At 53.9% G+C, this 13,638-nt stretch overlaps 6 protein-coding genes and 2 non-coding genes across 8 annotated transcripts; 4 read left to right on the top strand and 4 right to left on the bottom strand.

Annotated features, from left to right (window-relative positions):
- The first annotated feature begins 141 nt into the window (after nucleotides 1-141).
- QC762_301230 (uncharacterized protein) lies at nucleotides 142-3,235 on the top strand. Its single transcript, XM_062888432.1, has 2 exons — nucleotides 142-770; nucleotides 833-3,235. The coding sequence occupies exons 1-2, from the start codon at nucleotides 657-659 to the stop codon at nucleotides 2,993-2,995; spliced, it is 2,277 nt and encodes a 758-aa protein (XP_062744248.1). The 5' UTR covers nucleotides 142-656; the 3' UTR covers nucleotides 2,996-3,235.
- A 149-nt stretch (nucleotides 3,236-3,384) lies between these two features.
- QC762_301220 (uncharacterized protein) lies at nucleotides 3,385-4,396 on the bottom strand (the record flags this gene model as incomplete). The annotated part of the gene is made up of 3 exons (XM_062888431.1): nucleotides 3,385-4,063; nucleotides 4,203-4,296; nucleotides 4,318-4,396. The coding sequence occupies 3 exons, from the start codon at nucleotides 4,394-4,396 to the stop codon at nucleotides 3,520-3,522; spliced, it is 717 nt and encodes a 238-aa protein (XP_062744249.1). The 3' UTR covers nucleotides 3,385-3,519.
- Nucleotides 4,397-4,447: 51 nt separating this feature from the next.
- On the bottom strand, nucleotides 4,448-5,590 carry QC762_301210 (uncharacterized protein; the record flags this gene model as incomplete). The annotated part of the gene is made up of 1 exon (XM_062888430.1): nucleotides 4,448-5,590. One exon carries the CDS (start codon nucleotides 5,588-5,590, stop codon nucleotides 4,448-4,450), a length of 1,143 nt encoding a protein of 380 aa, XP_062744250.1.
- A 278-nt stretch (nucleotides 5,591-5,868) lies between these two features.
- QC762_0048310 lies at nucleotides 5,869-5,960 on the top strand. Its single transcript has one exon. It is a non-coding gene; the product is annotated as a tRNA-Glu (tRNA).
- An 84-nt stretch (nucleotides 5,961-6,044) lies between these two features.
- On the top strand, nucleotides 6,045-6,137 carry QC762_0048320. The gene has a single exon. It is a non-coding gene; the product is annotated as a tRNA-Ile (tRNA).
- A 1,125-nt stretch (nucleotides 6,138-7,262) lies between these two features.
- Nucleotides 7,263-8,267, top strand: QC762_301200 (uncharacterized protein; the record flags this gene model as incomplete). The annotated part of the gene is made up of 1 exon (XM_062888429.1): nucleotides 7,263-8,267. The coding sequence occupies one exon, from the start codon at nucleotides 7,263-7,265 to the stop codon at nucleotides 8,265-8,267; it is 1,005 nt and encodes a 334-aa protein (XP_062744251.1).
- A 49-nt stretch (nucleotides 8,268-8,316) lies between these two features.
- QC762_301195 (uncharacterized protein) lies at nucleotides 8,317-9,303 on the bottom strand (the record flags this gene model as incomplete). The annotated part of the gene is made up of 1 exon (XM_062888428.1): nucleotides 8,317-9,303. One exon carries the CDS (start codon nucleotides 9,301-9,303, stop codon nucleotides 8,317-8,319), a length of 987 nt encoding a protein of 328 aa, XP_062744252.1.
- A 1,318-nt stretch (nucleotides 9,304-10,621) lies between these two features.
- On the bottom strand, nucleotides 10,622-13,003 carry QC762_301190 (uncharacterized protein; the record flags this gene model as incomplete). The annotated part of the gene is made up of 1 exon (XM_062888427.1): nucleotides 10,622-13,003. One exon carries the CDS (start codon nucleotides 13,001-13,003, stop codon nucleotides 10,622-10,624), a length of 2,382 nt encoding a protein of 793 aa, XP_062744253.1.
- Between the last annotated feature and the right edge of the window lie 635 nt (nucleotides 13,004-13,638).

Below are 13,638 nucleotides of genomic sequence, written 5' to 3' on the forward strand. Positions count from 1 at the left end.
ACTTCCCCGCGCGTCATTTTAGTTTGTGCCGATCAACTGAGACCTTTTGGTTTCTCCAAGATCCACATCCCGTCCGTCATGTTGTGCAAGCGTGAAGAAGAACGACGACGAACGATGGATGGTGATGATGATGATGGGGGGGTGATGGGGGATGGGTGGTAGGGAAGGGAAGAGATGTCCTCAAATCAATAAAATCACAAGGCTGACTCCCTATTCCTTGCCAGTTATTCCCAAAACAGCTGCCCGTTCAAGTCCGAGTGCACATTTGAGCAGAAAACCTGTGCTCGGTCCGGGGCCAAGATGGTGGGGGGCTTTCCGGACAATTTAATCGTGCCTTAGTTCGGTCTGGCGGCATTATTTCTGTACAACCCGCCGCAACGTCAGCGCCATCATGAATTGGTGGAGGCAGCCGTCTAATTGCAGGGTCAAGCATATCACTTGCCTTGTGAAGCCGCGCAAGTCATCAAGTGCTTTTTTCGTGATGCTTTCCTTTGTGGCATTGCTTCCTGCAAATGCCTTGGCTCCAATTACCAGGTACCTCGAGGTATAAGTATACCCCTTGATTCGGCCCCTGAGTGGTGTAGTTCACCACCAATCCCCTCATCCAAACACCAAAACACACATACCGCTATCACCAGCCCTACATTGCAAGGCCAATGGATTCCTTACACGAGCAGCAGTTCCACATCCGTGATCTTCCCACGCGGACTGTCACTCTCTTCCCAACCAGAGCACAGGTTGTCAGAGACATCAAAGAGGTTGCCCTGAAGGTAAGGTCCAGTCCCGCAGTTTGGCCAACGCACACACAAAACAACCCACTAACAACTGACAGCCGGGAGCCAACGAGATCGCCGTGGTGGGATTATCTCCGACTGTTGACGAGGAATCTATCAAAGTCGAGGGCATTGGTTCAGCCATCATCACCGATATCACCATTGAGTTGCTCCCCAATCGTGACATCTTTGAGGAGATCTATCCTGATTCCGACTCGGACTCGGAAGAGGACGAGTCCGAGGAGGATGACGAGTTCACAAGGAAGGCCAACGACGAGCTCAAGGCAGTGCGTGACTCTCTCCAGACATTGTATGACAAGAGAGACCGCGAGGATGAGATTATCGAGAGTGCTATCAATCGCCAAGGTTTTCTCGAGTCCTATGGCCGCTCATTGGAGAAGAAGAAGGGCAACTTCAACATTGATGACAGCCTCGAGATGTATCGCAAGGAGCGGGACAAGACCTTCGAGGATAAGATGAGCGCCACCATTCGGAGGCGCAAGATTGCCGCAGAGATCGACAAGCTTCAGCTGGAGGAGGCACGGCTGCTCAAGTTGGAGGCAAAGGAACAGGCCAGGATCAACAAGGCCAAAGCAAAAGTCCAAAGGGCAAAGGACAAGGTTAGAGCTCAGAAGCTCCGGCGCAGGGCCAAAAAGGAGAAGGAGAAGGCCCGCATTCGCAAAGAGCGGGAACAGTTTTGGCCCAAATCATGCTATACTATCCGCGTCACGCTTGATGCTACCAGTCTGTCCCCTTCCTCGTCACGCCGGAGCTCGGTTGTCAGCGCTGCTGATGTCAAACTCGCCCCTGAAAAGCACATGGAAGATACCATCACGTACTGCGATCTGTCTCTCAGCTACGTCACCACGTCTGCTTTCTGGTCGCCCAGTTATGATTTGGCCCTGTCCACCACCACCAACTCGGCCATTCTCTGTTTCGATGCCCAGCTGACCAACATGACCTCGGAGACTTGGACCAACGCCAAGGTGGTCCTGAGCACATCGCAGGCTAGTTTCTCTGGCCTCCACGACGAGTCCCCAAGGCTTTTGCCTTGGCGGATCAAGCTAGGTGGCCGCGCTGCCCATTTTACCAGCGACCAAGCCATTTACAGTCGTGAGGAGAGGACACAGAAAGAGATATGGAACGCGGCGCAAAATAATTCCCAGCAGCAAAAGCCGCGCGCTGAGCTGTTTGGCGTCAGCAAACCACAGCCACACCGTCAATTTTACACGCAGGGTGGGGGGGAGGAGGTTGCTTTTGCTCTGCTTGGTAAAGCCTCACCACCTCCACCACCACCGAGCAACCCAGCGTCGTTAGCGTATCGTATAGAGGAACCAGACCTAGCGAAAGGGCTAAATCTGCGCTCCGCAAACATGTCGGCAATGAGCAAACGCCGCAGGAGCGGAAATCCCCCCGACGGTGCAGTGTCAGAGTCGATGGAATACGAAGACTACGACGCCCAAACCGTCCTCGAGCCCACCCCCGAGGTCTCCTTCCAGGACTCCTCCTTTGAGGAAACCGGCCTCACCGCCACCTACGACCTCCCCAACCCCAAGACACTGAGGCCGAGCTCGACCGCCTCCAAGCAGCGCGTCGCGAGGATCACCTTCTCCAACGTCGTGTTCGCCAGGACCGTCGTGGCCAAGTACAAGCCTGCCGCGTACCTCAAGGCCAAGCTCCGCAACACGAGCAAGCTGACGCTGCTGAAGGGCCCGACGGGCCTGACGCTGGACGGGACGTTCATGGGCCGGTCTACGCTTCCGAGGTGCAGCGCCGGGGACATGTTCAAGATCCCGCTGGGTGTTGACCCTGCCATCAAGGTTGCCTACCCCAAGCCGGAGGTCAAGAGGAGCACCACCGGGGTGTTCACCAATAGGAATAACAGCGTTTACACCCGGGCGATCACTCTGGTCAACACGCGGGCTGCTCAAGGGGCCAAGCCGGTCGAGGTGTTGGTGTTGGATCAGGTTCCCGTCAGCGAGGATGAGAAGCTGAGGGTGGAGCTGCTGCACCCGAGGATGAGCGTCAGCGGAGAGGGTATGTCGGCCGGAGTGCCGGGTAAGGACGGGAAGGAGGAGGCCAACTGGGGCAAGGCGGTGTCGTTTTTGAAGAAGGGCGGGGAGGTGAACTGGGAGGTGGTGCTCAACGCGGGACGGAGCGTCAAGTTGACGTTGGAGTACACCATCGAGATGCCGTCTGGGGAGAAGGTGGTGGAGTGCTAGTGGCTTGCTTTCCTTCTGTCAAGGAGACGCCGAATGATGGCGTGTTTATCTTTCCAGAACCAGATAAGAAAGGGGAAGAAAAAGTAAGGTCAAGTAGTTTTCTTTGAGCGAGGTTTAGCTGAAGTTCCAGCAGGGGTGTGCGTCTTATTGGTTGATATACGGTTGGGACGGGATGTGATATAAGGCAAGTACCGTTTAAGATAGGCGAATGCAAGCGTTTCCAAACCTCTGGGATTGCCATGCTTTTTTCCAGTTGCCCGTGACTCTCTAATGGCTCCTCATTTCGTACTTGACCGGGGATTCCTTTTTTACCTTGGTGCTGATTCTTCTTTTATGTTTCCTAACACACACACGCTTCATCTCAGCACGATTTATGGACATCGCGATATGTGCAGGAATATCGTAATTATTACTTTGGTGGCATGTGCTAATCATTCTATCATGGGTTTGTGTACTGTCCAACTCACTCCCAACTGCTATCCAGCGGATCTCCTCCTAATCATGCGAACAGGGGTGTTGTCCCTTCAGCGACGGGTGCGTATAGCGAGATGACGGATTGTTAGTGGTGGGGATTGGGATCTGGATGGTGATGGCGACCGCTGTAACTCTTGCCCTCCCATCTGGGTGCCACTGCCTGCTGTCTGGCCGAACATGGTACGTCCAGTATAAGCCTGCCGGCGTATTTGTTGCCAAAACCCCCACTCGAGTTCCTCTCGCTGTGAGATGGGACTGTCCTCCGGGTGTTCCTCGGGGCACTCCTCGCAGGCACCTGATGAAGGGCTTGATGACCGTGACAATGCTGGTGATATATATAGGGGCGATGGTGGGTAATCTATGATCAGGCCTGGCGTATGGCCATGGCTGCTTTGCGGTGGTGGTAATGGGACATGGCCTGTCCTTCGACGAGTTGTTCTTCTGCGCTGCTGAATGGCCCGATATTGGCGCGGTCGAATCTTCGCCGTCTGTTGTGCCTCTTGCCTACGGCCACTCCACGTCCCAGGCAAGCCATAAGCCGCTTGCCTGAAAGCGTTTATCCTCTCTTCTATTTGCGACTTTTTCCTTTCCATGCTGAGGTCTTGATCAATGACGGATTCATGGATAATCTGGCGATAGCCTGTTGTGGGGTGGGTGGTCAAGAGGTAGGTGGCGAGCTGACAAGAGAATGGACGGGAACTGGAGTCTGATGGGCAACGGCAAAATAACTTACTGGTACGAACAAAGACGCCACGATTTCCCTGCGGGGATTCCGGTCACCCACCCCTTCTTAGGGGCAAACACCGGCGCCAGGGTGTCGGAATAGTCTTTGAGGACAAAGAACTAACGGGATGGCGCTAGGTCCCCAGGAGCATCATCTGTACGGCATTTTCCGTCAACCGATACGTGTGCGTTGGATGTTGACATTATCGACCGTATGGTTCGGTCCGAGGTGTTGGAATGGCGAAAGAAGATTCTCTACCCAGTGCCTTTCAACTCTACCCATAAGGGGACATGGTCACTGGGTCCTCTTTCTTGAGGAGAGTCCAGAATCCCGGTGCTGAGAACGAGGCCTTCTTCCCAGAGCCTTTTGGAAGCCAGGATGAGATCCACCCTGTCGCAACTGCTGCCCCAGTGTGCTGTGCGAGGGTGATAAGTATACCTCCTCTCAGTCCTGTGAAGGGCGCGGAAAACGTCGATTGCATCTAAGCAGGCCTGTTTCTCATTGCTGGTCCTCACATGCGCCCGGGCTCTCTTGTTATCTTCTTGTCCAAAGAACTTGGCGTTGAAGTCGGCTCTGTTGAGGCAATGCTGGCTTGGGTATGTTCTCAGATTTGGATGACCATCTAGAACACCACGCGCAACGTTTAGATCCCCGGCAACCACCACGTTGTAGCCTTGAGCCTCAAGTTCAAGACACTCATCGCGCAAGCGGCTGTGAAAAACAATCTTGTGGTCGTGTCTTGTTCCAACAGCCTTGCCCGTGTCAGGTGAACGATAGGGGCTAGAAGTCCCGTTGACTGCGTAAATATTGAGGAGCGCAAGTGGCCTGTCTTGACCTAATCCTTTCTTGAGCTCGACAATGCTCACCCGGCCTTCAAGGTCCCAGTCGGCTTCGCGAATGAGGGAAACGTGGCCCCTGGCAAAGTCCTTTCTTATGATGGTGCCGACTCCATAAAGCTTTCCCTGGAATCCTCTAACGTTGTACTTGTCTCGAGGTAGGACTGTGTCAAGCGTATAAGTTCGTTCCTGGGATAGGACATCGCTTTTACTTAGTGGGCTATTGATGGCTGTAAGAAGAGCGGCCGCAGTCTTGCAGTCACCCTGTTTGATCTTGAGTTCCTGCAAAAATAAGACCTCTGGCCAGTTGTGACGAGACAAGAAGGCGCGAAGTAAATTGCTTGTCGTCTCATGGTCTGTTTTGGGTGGACTGGCTCGACCACTGGGAGAGTTGGTAGGCTTGAAGAAGGTAGTGATCTTTGAGTTGGTGGGGGGGAGAAAAGCATCGACGCCGTTGATGTTCCAAGAAAAGACTCGAAAAGAATGCGACTTGGTCTCCGGGGAACTCTGGTGAACCAGCCTCCTTCGTTTCAGCGGAGGTGGACTTATTTCGCGCGTCATTTTCGACAGGGCTCTTCCATAACTCCGTCGGATTTCATTCTCGTGTCCTGGAACCCGTACGCGTATTCAATAATTCATGTGAAAGTGATCCCTTCGAAGCACGCTGCGCTGGAGGCACCCACCCCCAATGACGTCACATGCCCTTGACAGGGTAACCCTTCCACCCTCCACCCCTCCAAAAGTTCCCAGTCAACCCCACCACACAGACAAAAAAATTGTCCCAACATAAGTTCTTTTTCTTCAGCCCTCAACAACAATCCTTGTCGGAAGCCATCCTATCGGGTATGGTGTAGCGGTAACATCGTTGACTCTCACTTCTCAGAAGTGTCTGTTCTCTCAACAGCCCCGGGTTCGACTCCCGGTATCCGAGTCCTTACTTTTGCCTTTTTCCCTTTTCCATTATTTCTGATCTCTTCTTTAGGCTACCCTCCTTGGCAGCAACACATCCAACAAAGCCCGATTAGCTCAGCTGGTTAGAGCGTCGTACTAATACTGGCAGCAGTACATAGTAATGCGAAGGTCAACAGTTCAATCCTGTTATTGGGCATCCAAATCTTTTAAGTGAAGAGAAGTTCTCTGTCACATTTTTTCTCTTTTATCTCTTTTATCTCTTTTATCTCTTTTATCTCCTTTGCGCCGGGCTTTTTCCAATTACAAAATCAGTTTCATGATGAGGTGGCCCTATTCAATATTTTGTAGGCATTGAGTGGCTAATTAGATAGCACAAGCAACGCGATTCGATTGGTAGGTACCAACTTATCAAATACCTTAAGTAGGTACCTGTTAATCCCCCTGATCGAACCCCTGAGGAGGTCATGAAAAAGACATGCCGCAAAGCACACCAAAAAGCTGTAAGCTGGACATGTTGATTGTCGGCTCCTCTCCAGACAAAAGCTTCACTCGACAGGCTGGCCACTGGAACACACTTTTCCCAAGAAGCCCAGCCTACCTCAGAGAGAGCGCAAGACTTCAACAGGCAAGCAATCCGAATAGATGCCGTCCAATTTCGTCACCAGAACATCATCGCCACAGCTCAACCCGATTCACACAAACGGCCTTGTCACAGAGTCATATAGCAAACCAGCGTGCAGGCCCGATACCATACCGGCATCCCCGTCGACATTATACCTACACATATTACCGAGTTGGATGACTTGTCGGCAAGAGCCGAAATGCGGGGACGGCTGTACCCTTTTTACCTCCTTTCCCCTGACTGTCCACCCCTCTCTGACCCTGCCACCCAAAACGGCAAAAGACTGTGGATCAATTAGCCTAGAATTCGAACCGCTGTATGCAGCTTATGGCTTATAGTCTTCAGTCATGATATTTTGAGCATGCGGTTTGGTCAGGACTCCGATTCCGACTCCGCACACGACCCTGGGAAAAACACAAGAGACGGCTCAGGGTTCTGGAAGGGTTGGAACGAGGAGGCAGCCATTCGGCATGTTTCCTATTGGTGGCTTCACTCGGGACGTTGTGGGTGGTGAGATGTTGTTGGCTGTAAGAGGAAGCTATACCGGAAGCCGAGGCGGTCCTTGATGTTGGTAATATCTGTCGTCCGTTGCTCGTCCGTGGAAGACAGCGAGCGGCCCGAGCAGTACATAACCACCCACCTGACCTCATCTCGGAGACCGTTTCCTCACATCTGTCTGCCATTCCCGGCCTCCCCGTCATGATGGCACGCCTTTCCTTTCTTCTGCCCCTTTTGGGCCTGCTCACAGTTCCTGCAGCAGCTGTTCTCACCATCTCGGCCGCTCTCAACGTAATCGAATACGTCCCTCTCCTTACCACCTCCGAAGATTACTACAACTCCTCCGCAATTTTCGTCAACGGCGGAGTCGCGCCCCTCGTCCGCAACAGCTCTATCGACCTCGGCGCCAACGCCGAAACCCAAGCCCTCCGCAATTACGCAAATAACACCTCCCTCCGGATCATCTGGAACATTGCCGAGGTCCCCTACCGCCTGGTAGCCAACCGCGCAGCCGGTATTTCCTCTCTTTCCGATCTCAAGGGGAAGCGAGTTGGCACTATCAACGGCACCTCGGCGGGTTACTTTGTCGAGCAGCTCCTCAAGACCGTCGGTCTCGAATACGGGGATTACCAAACCATCGCCGGCAACATCTGCCACGAGGCGCCCTGCGGAAACAGGACCTTCCCGGACATGCTGGCAAGAGGAGAGATTGACGCGTTTGGCATCTGGGAACCCACCCTCCAATTGGGCATCGACGCGCTCCCCGCAGGGCAGACGGTGGTCTTCCAGGACAGAAAGGTGTACCGCGAGATTTACAACTTGCACTCTACCAAAGAGAAGCTGGCGGACAAGAAGAAAAGGAAAGAGATTGTGGTGTTCTTGAAGAATCTGATCAAGGCGCAGAGGGTGTTTGAGGAGGAGCCGGAGAAGGTCTATGCGAGGGTCTCGGCCGCGGTGAATGTGAGCGTGCCGTTGTTGAAGAAGGTTTGGCGGGTTCATGATTGGAGTGGGGGGATCCCGGAGGATCTGGTGGATGTGCTGGGGGAGGAGGAGAAGTACATTGCCAGGGTGGATAACAGGACCGCGAGCAGTAGGGAGCATGTGGCCAAGATGGTGGATGGGAGTGTGCTTGTGGAGGCGTTGGCGCTGTTGAAGAAGGAGGAGCGGCGTGGAGAGGGACATGGGAAGGAACGTGGGCGGGATTAAGCAACGTCATGTACATGATTGTCATTAACACGATATAAAAGTGTCTGGGTCAACTACTGGCAGGCTGGTCGTCCTGTGTAGGGGTGATCAGCGTGGGGTCAACCACCCCTTCCAGCCACGACCTGAAGTCCTTGACTGCCTGGCGATCGTTCTCCTTTGACGAAACCTTGAGCTCCCCGTCATACGATGTCCTGAACTTCTTGCCAAAAGGCAAGCACTTGCTAAATTCCACCAGTACCGCCCTCACCCCCTCGCTACCCTCGCCTCTCCCCACAACAATGTTCTCAGCCCGAATACTGTTGTGCGCCAGACCCAGCTGGTGCAGCCTGCTCACCACATTCTCCAACCCCCTCACGAACGACTCAACCTCGATCTCGTTTCCTTTGCCCTTCTCCTTCACCTCGGCCAGATACTCCAACAGGGTGTATGGATGCTTGTCAAACACCAATCCCGTGATTCTCCCTCTCCTGGTTCTTGTGCCGTGATAGCGAATCATGTTTGGATGGCCATGCTGCGCCAACTGCTGGAGAATAACAGCCTCTCTGAGGAGCATGGCTTGCTGCTGCTCTGCCCTGTCCTTGTCTTTGGTGTCAAAATTCAAAAGATTGGGCCGGCGGATGAAGTACGCTCCTGTCTCTGAGTCCTCCGGGGGTGAGTCAGGCGCGATAATCAGCGCCATGAGAGGCTTCCCTGGCATGAGGGGATAGATGAGACCGTCGGGGATCCGCTCAAGATGGGAGGATGACTCGAGAATTAGGGACGGCGTGAGTGACGAGGACGGGAGGGGGAGACTGCCGATGTAGCATTCATCCGTGTCAGGGGTGAAGTATGTGAAGGTGGTGGAGGGGGCGGAGGAGAGATCTTCGGTGATGTGGTGGATGTTCATCTCATTGCGGGAGGGCACACGGCGAACCATTTCCTCGCTCGGGGGACTGAGGTGAAGCTTTTGATGAACAGGGGCGGTGGTGGTGAAGGAATGGCCATCCCGAGGATTGCTGCTAGGGGCAGATTCAAACTGGGAGTCGTTTACAGTCATCTTGTCGGTTTAAGTTCTTGAAGATGTTAAAGAAGGCAGGCCTCAAGCTGCTTGCTGATGCTGATGCTGACGCTGATGGGCTTGGATAGGCAATTTCGAGCTATAAGCGAGCTCGAGAACAAGGAAGCTGGACAAGGCTTTGAAAACGTGTGTCGCCAATATGTGCCGTGTGGATTACCTGTGGGCTGGAGCATTGCACGTTTCCTTTGTCTCACGTCCTCAGAAGCTGCCCGGCAGGGAAGACGGTGGGTTGGGAGACAATAAGGCTCTGGCTCTAGACTCACCGCATATTACTCGATCTGTTAAAATTTTGACTAGCGTCTCGGCAACGGCGATCACTAAGCCTAGAGTCGTAAGTGGACTCACACTCGCTTGCTGAAAACCGTCACGAGGCTGGCTGGATATAGCTAGGGGGAGATAACACGGGTGGGCCTGGTGAAGACAGGTCGGGAATATCTCTTTGATGAGGCACTTTCAGCAAGTGGAAGAGACGACAGTTGCTGGCTGTGAGAAGCTGATGACGACTGTCTACAAGTATGCTTCTATTGCAGCCCCAACTGCCAGAATCTCAACCCCTGACCTCGTGGCTACCTATATACTAGAACAACTGGACACTGAAACCCAACTCGTAAACTACCTGTGCATTATAGCTCCACATCTTGCTCATCTGTACCTAACCACAGATAGACGTGTACGTTCCTAACAACATTATTGAAACCTTTGGGCACGTCACAAACATCATGTTTCTCATTACGCTTCAGATCTCTCGTACAATCTTATCACATTTCACATTCAGAATGCATGCAGTTGTGCCCGAAATCAAGACTCTGTTTGCCCTAATCACTATCAGAGTGATAAAAAACCCGTCGAACTTGTGTTATCCCGGACGAGCCCATGTTGAATAACCATGAGGAAGACACCGGTGCCTTCCGACTCCTTAAATACCGCCTTTTCCCCCGCGCACGCCCAATTTCTTCCCTCTTCCTGAAAGGCAAAAACTTCATTTTTGCTTCCTGTCCCGAACTCTATTTTTTGCTTCCCTGAACCCTATTTTCCGCCATGTCCCAAATTCCACCGCTAAAAACCATAAAACAATCCCACGCTGCCCAAACCAACCCCAAACGTCGCCCAAATCAATCTCCAACGCCGCGAAAACAAAGAGAAACCTCGACGAGCAATGTTGAGGCCGAGGCCAAGATGGTCTGTGCATATGAACGTGTCGAGAATCGGTAAAGCCAGGATACTATATCGAATGATGTCGCTATGTGCAATGATGCCGCGGCCATGCGAAGGAATCGTCGCGAAATGCGCCTGTGGCTTAGAAGCCGAGCCAGCTGAGGGTCTCCTTGGAGACAGTGACTGTCTTCTTGACTGGGGCGCGCTTGGGCGACATGGTGATGCTCACGCTGGGAGCCATGACGGTGGTGGTCGACTCGGGGGCAGCGACATCCGTCCCGGGGTCCTCATCAACGCCGGAAACCTCGCTGTCGGACTCCTCAGCGGCACAGTCGAGATTGAAAGAAGGCTCGGGCATCGGGATGTCGTTGCTGACGGCCAAAGTCTGGTGCCAGGCCTCGTTGGCTGGAGCCTTCTCTTGCTGCTCCTTCGCGAACTTGCGCAGCATGGCGCGCTGCTTTTCCTCGTCGGCGATCTTAGCCAGGGCGGCCTTCTTCTTCTGGCAGATCTCGTTGAAAGCCTGGTCGGCCAAGTGCTTTGCCTTCCAGGCGTTGACGTAGTCGATGATGTTCTGGTAGTCATTGCCAGAGGCCCAGGCCTCGAATAGCTGCATGCCGGGAGTGAGCTCGGCCCAGAACTCGTCGTTCCTTGCCCGCTTGGCGGCGTCTTTGGCGGGAACGGTAACGTTGATGGCCGAAGCCGTGACGGCTGGAGCCTTGACAGCTGGAGCCTGAATGGCTTGAGCCCTGACGGCCCGAGCCTGGACGGTTGGGGCGACGATGACCGGCTTCGTGGCGTCAGAGATTTTTGGGGCCGCGTGGGGGATAGGCTCAGAAGCTGGCTTCTTCTCCTCAGGCTTCAGAACGTAAGCAGAGGTCGCGGGAAGCGGAGCGACGGCGTTGGCAACAGCGATCTGCTTGGCCTTGACAGCAGCAGAGGTCACTGGGACGGGGAGTCTAACCTCCCCAGACTGGGTGCCGCCGATGCGCAAAATGGAATGGGGTTGCTCCAGGGGGGCAGTGCGGTCTCGCAGACGCTCGCCACGAGCGAGGGCCTCATCGCCTTTCTCGAGAATCCACTTGGTGCTCAGGACCTTGAATGAGCGTTGGTCCTCGAAGCACTTGAAAACGAAGCCCTCGCCGGGCGCGGCTTCAGCCATGGCCTGGAGCTCGTCATGGCTGTTGGCGATCTCGCGAATTCGCACGTAGCCCTCGAGAGGAACGTGGCGAATCTGGTGTTGGACAGCAAACTCGCAGACGGCCTTGGGGTTCCACTTCTTGCCAGTGTGAAGGTCGACGATGGAGTGGAGGAAGAAGTCAAAGCCGTTGCCACAGTCGCCGATCTTGCCATTGGCCTTGTCGTTAAGAGCGGCGTAGCCATAGGGATTGCCGCAAATGTTGTGGCCGACAAGTTCACCCTGGAAGGCGATGTTGATATCCAGCTTCGCGAGAAGCTTCGGAAGGCCGAGACCAACGGCGGTGTTGACGAAAGCCTCGAAGGACTCGGTGCTGTAGATGATGTCTTTGTTGGTGCTGCAAATACCGGCGCGACCGTTCTCGAAAACGCAGGTCTTGCGGTAGAAGGGAGCGACGCGGGAGTTCAGCAAGGGCAAGCTGTGGTAAAGGTGAGAGTCCTTGTTGACGAAGTAAATGCTCATGGCGGAACCGTCGAGCTTCACCGTCTGCTGGTACACGAGGCGGCGGTACTTGGGCTTATTGAAAAGGTTGGGACAGTTCTGATGCCTCTCCATTTTGGTGCTGAGCATGAACGCAGGCGGCTTGGGGTTCAGCATAGTGGCTGCCGCCTGGACAGGCGCCATCGAAGCAGCGACGGGAGCCGCAGCGATGGTGGCAGCCGAAGCCTTGACGGAAGCCGAAGTGGCGATGGGAGCCGAAGGACGGTGGACAGGAGTCGAAATGGTGACATTGGCGGAAGCTGTGACCTTGGCCGAGGAAGAAGACTCGGGCTCCCACTTCTTGATGCCGAGCTTCTCAGAGAAGTCAACGTCGCGAAGGTAGTCCTCGAAGCTGGTGTTATCGGTCGAGGCAGCCTTGAGTTTCAGAGCGCGGAATTCTCTGACGATGGTCCCGATATCACTCAGCTTGAAAATTCGGCCCTGAGAAGTGACCTTGACCTTTTCCGACCCGCTGCGAAACTCGAGCTGCTGGGTGGCAATACGCCAGCCCTTCTGACCATACATGGTCTGAAGTGTGCCCCAAGGAGCGAAGAGCTTCGAGTAGGGGTTGCGATGGGGTGTGAATGAGTCCACCTCGCAGAACACCACGAGTTCGCCGACCAAAAAGTTCTCCTCGTTGAGGATCAAGACTTTCCAGCCGTCAACTGTGGCCAAGCCGAATCTCTTGGTAAGCCTCTCGAGGGAGGAGATGCGGCGAATGGTGGCGAGCTTGCGCTCATGAGGACGAGGCGTAGGTGTCGCGACGGTGACAGCGTCGGCGTTCTCAACGGGCAAGATCGCCTGAGAGTCCCTGATGGCGGCCTCGAGGAAATCCTTGGCCGAAGACATTTTGCTTGTTGTCGATCTACCTTAAGATAGGACGTCGACGTGATGATATCGGCTAATGAGACGTCGATATGTGTGATGGAAGAGATTCCAAAGATGGGTAAAAGGTAGATGGATGGATGAATGAATGAATAGAAGGTGGATGAGAGTGAGGCGAGGTAGCTTGCGTGTTGGTGCTTGGGTAAGACTGAAGGCAAGTGAAGTGTTCTGTCTTGAGTGGTGGTTGTGGGGGAGAGAAGACCGTTGAGAGGATGGAGGGAGAGATTCCTTTATACCTGGAGGTGGGCAAGGGGCGAGCACGGGGCCCACAGCGACGACGGTCAGGAGCAAGTATAAGTGAGCTGAGGTGAAAACTGGATGTGGCTTGCTGCTATCGTGGTTTGACCAACGGGGGGGCCCAAGAAAAGTGGAGAAGGGGAACTCCTAGGAGCTTAGAGTGTAACCACAGGAGCAGGTGATAGATGTTTGTGGAAGAACTATGGTGTTCCGACGAGAGGAGGACCTGCTTTGGAGAGAAAAGAAGAAGGTTGGGAGATTTGGAGAGAATTTTGTTTAAATTCACTGGTGAGAAGATAAAAGTGAACTTGATAGTAGGTATCGTGTGATTGGCGCTATCAGTCTTCAAACTTGAGGCTAAT

The sequence above is a fragment of the Podospora pseudocomata genome, chromosome 3, assembly GCF_035222375.1.
Source record: "Podospora pseudocomata strain CBS 415.72m chromosome 3, whole genome shotgun sequence".
In the NCBI taxonomy this organism is placed as follows: domain Eukaryota; kingdom Fungi; phylum Ascomycota; class Sordariomycetes; order Sordariales; family Podosporaceae; genus Podospora; species Podospora pseudocomata.

Excerpts from the sequence above, each read along its gene's own strand:
- QC762_301230 (XM_062888432.1), top strand. The coding sequence starts at position 657 with ATGGATTCCTTACACGAGCAGCAGTTCCACATCCGTGATCTTCCCACG. Across the intron at positions 771-832 it reads TCAAAGAGGTTGCCCTGAAG|CCGGGAGCCAACGAGATCGC; the intron begins GTAAGGTCCAGT and ends AACAACTGACAG.